General features: G+C 40.9%; 1 protein-coding gene across 1 annotated transcript; it reads right to left on the bottom strand.

The window, feature by feature from the left end:
• Nucleotides 1-977: 977 nt before the first annotated feature.
• On the bottom strand, nucleotides 978-4,100 carry ARA12 (Subtilase family protein). Its single transcript, XM_068472742.2, has one exon. The coding sequence runs from the start codon at nucleotides 3,689-3,691 to the stop codon at nucleotides 1,298-1,300; it is 2,394 nt and encodes a 797-aa protein (XP_068328843.2). The 5' UTR covers nucleotides 3,692-4,100; the 3' UTR covers nucleotides 978-1,297.
• Between the last annotated feature and the right edge of the window lie 4,784 nt (nucleotides 4,101-8,884).

The raw sequence follows: 8,884 nt of genomic DNA, 5'->3' as shown, positions 1-8,884 counted from the left end.
GGCTAGGGGCCTTCAAGGAGCCAAGTTGAAAACATGGAAGTTTTTATGGGGAAGTGCTGATTTATCACAATATTAATTAAACGGCTCAACGATTTTGAGTTGTTATATTTTACACAAATGATTCATAACGGATGGCATAACTGTTTCGATTATGGTACATAATTACAGAATGCGGTGAAGAATGAAGAAGGAAAATAGAAATAAGTGCACAAAGAAAGATAGGTCAATACTAGTATGTCCTGGTAACACTTGAAAATGTGAATGACTTATAAGGTACGAATGTATTGCCACAGTAGCATTTCGTATCAATAAAGTTATTACATGTGTAAATTTTCATTAAATGTCTTTATTTTATTTGCATAGAATGTCACGTAACGATGTATCTGTGCTATGTAAATTGCACTTCCTAAAAATAGCATGTTGGGCGTGGCCCCCATGGCTAACATTTTTCAAGTGTCTGCGGAAGGGAAAGAGGAATGGGCTTTCATTTTGTGGATCTACGCAGGCCATAGGAGCTCTTAATTTGACACTTTTTTGTTCGTTTTCTACAATCTAATGTTTGGGTTGTACATTCAATTTGAGCATCTTGGAATGACAAGGTATTCATTTCAACAAGGCAAATGTAATCTCTGAAAAGCATGAGACAAATTGGGACTCAAGACATCTTTTATAAGGTCCATTTAGTGATGCTACATATTTCTACTTACACAAGTTACACAACTTTGAGGTAAAAGGATGAGGCAAAACTTAAAATACTACTTTCCCTCAAAATCTTATAGCTCAAGTTATGAAAAACAGGAAGCCAGACAAGTGAATTCGCCTTTGACGAGAATTGAAGTTAAGACGCCTTTCACTTACAAGTGAAAAGAAATATTATTAAACCGTAATACTAAGTAACAGTTCGCTTAACCATTTTAGCTGCAAACTTCAAAGAAAATAGGATCCAAAGATTCCAAAACAATGGCTGCTGCTGTCACTTGGTCAATGAAATCTCACTTATCCAATAATTATTCCAACATATGATGATTGATGACATTGACGGGCTTATGCAAATACATGAAATATTCTATCAAATACAAATCCCACCACCCAACCATCCCATGCATTAACTTGCATACTCTCATACAAGTCTGTAAACACACGCACACGCACACGCACACCGTCTCAATTCTCAGCTCCTTTAATCCTAAGCTGAAAATTAACATTAATTACCACCTTAATCATTCATTCTTAGAAGATTAATTTTGGCAATTAATCACATCCACACCACTCTTTGAGTGAGTGAACCTTTTCCCCCCTAATTCCAGCTCATTGCTATTGGGCTTCCCACAACATGCTTCCCGTCCGACCACTCCAGCCTCCCGAAACTGTTCGCATTCAACGGCGCCGAACCGGAAGCACTAAACGTCACCGTATAGGCTTTCTTCTCGTTCACCTGACCAAAACTCAGCGTGTCGGGCTCCACCGTTATCTTCACCGACGGGTTGTCCGACGTCACTGTTGCCTTGTACGTTCCCGCCGGCCCCACATTAGTCACCGTCCTCGTGTACTTCGCTACATTCGTCGACGTCGTTCTGTCCTCGAAGTTCACCGCGAACGACGGGTAGTTAAGGTTCCTCACGCTGTACCTCCTTTTCTCGTCGCAAGTGTACGATCTTTTCGCCAGGCTGCTGATCTCAGACGCCGAGTAATTCAACGCACACAGAAAGTTCAGATAATCGTCCACCGTTAGATCATAGACAAGTCCCGGGTTGAGGGCCGATATAGGATCCACGTGTCCTGCACCGTGATCGAACGGCGTGGATGGCTTCCCGGTAGCCACATCCTGCAACTTCTGCCCGTTCTTGTACGCCGTATACGCCGTGGTCATGAGCGCCGATCGAATCGCCGCCGGGCTCCACTCCGGATGCGCCCCCTTCAGCAGCGCCGCCAGCCCACTCACGTGCGGGCAAGACATCGACGTCCCGGAGATAATATTGAACGCCACGCGTCTCGCATCGATCGCAAGACCCGTGGGTCCCGCCGCACCTGACCACCCCGCTAGGATGTTGACACCTGGAGCAACTATATCGGGTTTCAGTATGTCCGCTGTGATCGAATTTGGGCCCCGAGAACTAAATGCCGCGACTACTGGAGATGGCTGGACTCCGACTTTTGTCCCCTCGAATAAAATCGTGGCGGTCGGGTTCGGATCCGAGAATAAATAGCTCTTGATGACGTCGCTGTTTCTCTGACCCACAGACGTGGCCGGTAACAAATGAGCGTCGGCCACCAGTTCTTCGCCGTTCGCGGCGGTGTTAGCCAAAATCATGCCCAATCCTCCCGCAGCTTTGACCACGGCCCCTTTTTGGACTCTAGCGTTGACTCCGCGGTCGCACATCACTATCTTTCCCTTCACTTGTTCGGGACTCAAAGTCCCCATCATGCATAGATTCCCGGAAGTAGCGTTGCTCGCGTTACCGGCATAAATAAACGGCGTCAAGGCGCTTGGCATTGAGTTGGAGTTGCCGCGGTAAAGCGAAACACCGGAGAAGTTTTTGCCGTTACCGAGGCTGACGAAAGCGGGGAAATCTCGATCCAGTGTACCTGCTCCCACGGTTGTGATCCATGGAGCCGAGTTCGACAAGCTATAAGCACTGGGGCCCGCGTTTCCAGCAGAGCACGAGATTAAGATTCCCTTCTCCATCGCTGAGAAAGCTCCCATCGCCACGCTGTCACGGAAATAGTCCGAATTCCCGCCACCGAGCGACATCGAGAGGACATTGACGTTGTCGTCGATTGCTTTGTCCATGGCGGCAAGAATGTCGGAGCTGAAACAGCCGCCGACCCAGCACACCTTATAGGCGGCGATTCTGGCGTGCGGGGCCATCCCACGGGCGGTTCCTGGCGCGTACCCTAATAGACTCGCGCCGGAGACAAAGGAACCAGCGGCGGTTGTCGCGGTGTGAGTGCCGTGGCCGTCGTCGTCGCGCGGCGATTTGGATTCTTTGGACTCCTCGATGGGGCCCAGCGTGGCCTCGTAGCCTTTGGCGAAGTACCTGGCGCCGATTAGTTTGCGGTTACAATTGGAGGAGTTGAAGTTGGTTCCAGATTCGCACGTGCCATTCCAGGAGGAGGGCACGGGTCCGAATCCGGTTTCATCGAAGCTCTTGCTCTCGGGCCAGACGCCGGTGTCCAGTACTCCGATGATGACGTCACCGGCCGAGTCTGACTGGGGCATTGTCTCGGTGGTCTGGCCGAGTCCGAGGAACTCGGGGGTCCGAGTCGTGTGGAGCTCGTACTTGAGTTCAGGAAGCACGGAGAGTACTCCGGGTTGTGAACTGAGCGACGCTGCCTGCTCCGGCGTCAGCCTGGTGGAGAAGCCGTGGATGGCAGAGGTGTAAGTGTAGAGCATTTCGGCCGAGTCGGAGACGGATTTGAGCGACGAATCGTACCAGTGGGTGTGATGCTCGAAACTCGCGGGCATTTGGGATTTGGCCATGTGGACGATGTAAGTAGAAGGCGTGGTTTTGGGGTGGGAGAAATCGGTATTGTCCGCCGCCGCCGCTGCAGTGGAGAATCGGCAGAGAGCCAGAAGAAGAAGAAGCACAAAAGAGGTAGACATAATGGCCATTCTGTTCAGCTTAGCAGCTGAAATCTCAGTCACTGTATATTCTTCACTCCCTGTGTTTAGAAGGGAGTGAGAGACCATAAAATGGAAGAAGAAGAAGAAGAAGCAGCTTTAGTGACGCCCGCTTTTAATACAGAAATGGAGAGAGAGAGAGAGAGAGGGGGTAGGATTTGGACAGCTGTAATGGTGAAAGAGTGAAAATAATAATCATGGCTCATGGGACAGGAGCGTAGAAAAAAGGGGGCGGTGGGTGGTTGTCCGGTAGGTTGAATGCTTTGAGTTGGGACAAAAATGTGCGTGAGTGAGTGGAAAGCTGGGTGAATTGGCTTTCATCACATGCATTTTTGCAGGCTTTTTTTTAACTTTTTCTAAGCCTATCCTCATTGCCTTTGTACACTAGCCTATATTCTCCATTTTTCCTTGGGGCTGAGTTTCTTTTGTTTTCACACTTCAGATACTGTTATGTATCGCCCAGTCACGTTAAATTGCAATTAAATAAGATATTAAAGTGTGATTAATTATACAAAGTAATTGAGTTTGGGCGTAAACCCACTTGGCAAACCCTATTCATCATAAGAACAACTACTAATTTGGTAAGACCATCACTGAAACATCATTTTACAAGAAATCACTTCAATAAAAAAAAGTCATCCATGTATACATAACCAACCAACATTAGTCTAAAGAAACATTCTCAATAACAATCTAACGACCAATCGTGATAATTAGTAGATTTTTTTGTAAGAATGATCTTTGATTGACTTGGTCTAAAAAACAAAAAGCTCGGATTGCGGAGCCAAATAGATGCGAGGGTTGTCCAGCACTCATCCTGAAATTTCACATTTACATTTCTTTCATTATCTTAAAGGTCCCTCTTGACGTAGATTTTTGGTTCCACCACTGGCTCGGATGGTGGATCAACACGCCCATGAAACGAACAGTTATAGCACTACAATATAAACATATAATATGACACAACCCATGCTGGGGGGGTCCCACTTTGTTCAATCATTTACTATTTTTCCCAACTAGAATCCAATTCTTCAATCCGATAAACTTAGAAATTTCATGAGAGATGGTTGAGACTTGAGAGCTGCACCGCATATAATGTCAAAATTGTTGAAATTTTGACGTGTTTTTGGTTCACGGGTTTGTCAGTTGTGTATCCACTCTCAACACTCTCTATACTCTCCGGGGAATATAATTAATTGCAAATGGTCATCTATTACCGTAGTAACAAAGAATGTTCTCATTGCATTACAATGTAGATTCGAATTCTATTGACTTTCTAATCTAATAAATCGATCTTTTGAAAAGAAAAAAAAAAGTGAATATAATTAAGGAAATTATTATTTTCATTCCAAAAATCTCATTCTGCACTTTAAACTTTCTATATTTAGAAAGAAAAATACATTCGAGAAGTGTAGAATGAGATTTTGAAATGCCATTAACATTTTTCATAATTAATTAATATTTATGTCGTACAGTCTATTTTGCTTGTTTTGTTTTTGGTGGGTGAGTGGTGACTACCGCCATCTACCTGGCTACTTTTCCCACCACACACACGTAGTAGAACAACTTAAAGACAAGAAATTTCACGGGTTTGTTTATTGCTCTCATTAATTAATGTGACTGATAGTTCCCGTGTTAATGTTAAACATATTGTTAATAATTAAACAAAACACAACTTATAACATTGGGTGTGCTACTCCGTTACTATTTTTATCGATTCACGTGTTATGATAAGAGTAGATATCGTTCGGAGATCTCTAATTATCTATACATATGTGCGCGGTTTGCTATACAGGCAACAACAAATATGGTTTGACTCCAGACTTCACTTTCATTATTCTACAAGGTAGTTTACTTGCTCGACCATAGGGAAGGGTAACTTGCTTGCTTAGTGTGAAACGCCAAGATCTATAGTATCTGCAGCCTCGTGGACTTCATTTAATCATTTTTTAAGGCCTCAATTCGAAAATCCAGGATTTGAATTGATGTCCTCCTAAATTGCATAGATTTATCCTAAAGATTTCATTTCAATTCGAGTTTGGTTATTCATCATTTACAAGGATTCCCGCTAAGCATCCATGACTGAATAGTTAAAGCGCCCAACTCACAATTGGTGAATTCGTAGGTTCAATTTCTATTGGATGCACGCTAATAGGACCCCAATAAGTCTATTGGAATTGGCTCTGTATCAATGGAATCTCATCATCTATACATAACGAATTGGTGTGGTATATACCGTATATTCATATCAATACATATGAACAGTAAGAACTAGCATTCTTATTGAGACTAAAACTCATAAGGAAGAAAATAGATTTATGGATCGAATCAAATATGCAGCATTTACAGACAAAAGTACTCAGTTATTGCAGAAAATTCAATATACTTCTAATGTCAAATCAAAATCAAATAGAACATAAATAATACATTGAGTCAAACTCTTCTTTGATGTCAAGGTAATAACTATGATTCATGTTATTATCAATTGCTTTATTGACGACGATTAGAATGTCAAAGATGAAACAATCATGATCCTATCGCACATTGTAAGCCGTGATTTGGGTGTACAAGGGCCATTTCACTCGAGGTTCGTGGTGCGTAGCTGAAGAGATTCGCGTCGAAGGTCGAACAAGACATAACCCACCAGCAACAATCACGGAATTAGTCGCTTGGCATTATCGACTCACAAGGATTTCGATTCCTTGCCAACGTGGCCTCAAAAGCTCGAACAACATAATAGTATTACACTTTCGGTATTATTAACTTGCGTGGACAACCAGATGGACGTATTAAGTACCTAAAATATAATATTAACTACTATTATTCAAGCAAATTATGATACGAGTGAACTTGTAACAATATGTAATGTAATGTAACGAGTGACAAGTCTCACGAATTGTTTTGCCTAAGAATCTATGTCATGTCATTGTGGTGTGGACCTTAAGATCGCGTGCACCCCATAGTGGAATCGGACAGCTAAAATTAGGAATCGAATAAATGTGAGATGCGATTAATTTATACGAATTTTAACGAAAAACTTACTGTACTGTTCATTTTAATGAAAAATTATATTTTTATACTAAAAAATCAATCATGGTACTATTTACTTTACCCTTTATTTTATCTTTATCATTAAAACTCAAAATTTTCAAGTTATTTTTATTAGTTTTCCTTTAATTTATTCATCTGGAGACTAGTCTCTGTCATTAAGTCGTTTCCTTGTTACTCAGCTTATTGCTGCAAAAGCTGCTTGCTTTCTCCAACACTCTAGATGCTGATGCTGATGCTGCTGCTGCTGCTGTTCATTTAGGACAGAAGAGGATTCTCTATCCTCTTATTTCCATCTTTTTTTCATTTTCTCTTCTCACATATTACTTTTTATTTTATTATCTTCATAAAAAAATTAATACAAGATGTTGACGTAGCTTAACCGTGACAGTTCAAATAAGAGAGTATGAAAGGGTAAAAAAATTGAGAAGGTAGAGAATCCTCTTCCGGTCAGGACTGTGCCCTGCTAAATTAAAGGTGAGGGGCAATCCTGTGTGCAGATTGCATATCCACCTGTAGACCTGCATTAGTCAATCTCATCTCTTGGTGGGATCTTCATTAACTACTTAATCTACCGCTTGATTTCATTAATTATAGTCAAATTTAAGTGTAAAGCAGTACTGCCAACTACCATGTTTCTTCGTTTGATAAATACCAACTACCGTGCTTGAAGGAAGAGCGAGAGAGAGGGGCTCTACTTTCACCAGCACAACTATCACCAACATGGAAAAACAGTACTTGACAAGTGCAATGGTTGATTGGTATTGTAACGTTTTGTGCTAAAAATTCAATGATACATGTGACGTGTTCTAGACTCGAAGCCTTTCCATTTCCTAGATGGAGTAATGTTCTTTATATGTATGGACATTGTGAGATTGTTAGCAATACATTGAAGAGAGTAGGTGCTGAAATACTTATAAAAATATCTTAATTGCGTCCGCGTAAGATACGTACCAAGATGAAAGCCATACAAGTTGTCACATGTGGGGTACCACTAATTTTGTAACTTTCATTTCTTGACGTCTTTCTATTTGCTATTGTTATTATGTTAAAATTAATAAAAAAAATATTTTTATAGCAAACGATATTGTACGCTAAAGGGTCGATGAAGAGTTTGTGGAGATGAATTCCATGACATAAAAGAGAGATCTTACATGTGCTTATAACTAATTGGGTTACTCTTCAAAGATTGTCAGTTGATTTTATGATGAAATCTCAACTTCCTTTATGATATGAGAGCAGTATAATACTTAAACTAACAACATCATGTAATAATGAGGCGGTCACACTACAAAATTTTCTGATAACAATCACTGGTACAGGTGAATTCGGTATTCCGAAATATAATGGTTGAATTATGCAAAAGAGGTTCATTATTGTCCTAGTGACAGCCTGGCATGGCATGAAGGCTATTACTACCATATTGATATTTTATAGATCTGTTTTCCTCTCATACTTGTGAACCAGAAGCAAAACATATATATCCATATCAACACCAATCATTTGTCTCCACAAACTTGCAATCCTTCCAGTTGTTCCAGGTACCTTTCATTATTTAGGAACTTAATAATACATTTCCTTTTGTCCTTCTTCTTTCTATTTTTGGCATGCATGGACCATGGTTTATGTAATTCAAAAATTCTAGGGGCATTCTAAGCATATGGAAGATATTATGAAGTTTTAACCGTTAAATTATAATTTTTTATATTTTTAAATAAAAATTTAACAATTAAAACACCTAGAGTATGAGATAATCCGGAGTACTGTAGAAAATCCCTATATATCTCTCCATTTGAAGAAATTAAGTCATTGCTTATGTATATATCTCCAAACTGCAACCACATTCACGTACGGCAGCACTATAATTTATAACAGATAGATAGTCTTGTATTGATTTTGTTGGCAAAATGTACTTAAAAAGTCTTGTATTTCAAATTGATCAACTACCGAAACATAAATGGTATTATGACATTGATTTGGAGAGTTGGATTGAGATAGATGTTTGTGAGTGGTTGACAGTCTTGACAGCAGAAGAAGAGAGAAGAGTCGGACCATGCATTATTGAATTTGAAGACTTTTTTAGGAGGATGTGATTGAGTTACCAATTACATGCAAAATCTAATGATATGTTTGTTTACGTGAGATTGTGATTGTTGTACTCTTTTGTGTTCACCAATTAGCCTCTCCTCTTTTTCTCTCACGCGGAAGCCCCTT

The sequence above is a fragment of the Pyrus communis genome, chromosome 15 (genome assembly GCF_041283825.1).
Source record: "Pyrus communis isolate YQ-2024b chromosome 15, ASM4128382v1, whole genome shotgun sequence".
NCBI lineage: Eukaryota > Viridiplantae > Streptophyta > Magnoliopsida > Rosales > Rosaceae > Pyrus > Pyrus communis.
The sequence above is the reverse complement of the archived record's forward strand: the minus strand, read 5'-3'. Positions and strand labels throughout refer to the sequence as shown.

Excerpts from the sequence above, each read along its gene's own strand:
- ARA12 (XM_068472742.2), bottom strand. The coding sequence starts at position 3,691 with ATGGTCTCTCACTCCCTTCTAAACACAGGGAGTGAAGAATATACAGTG.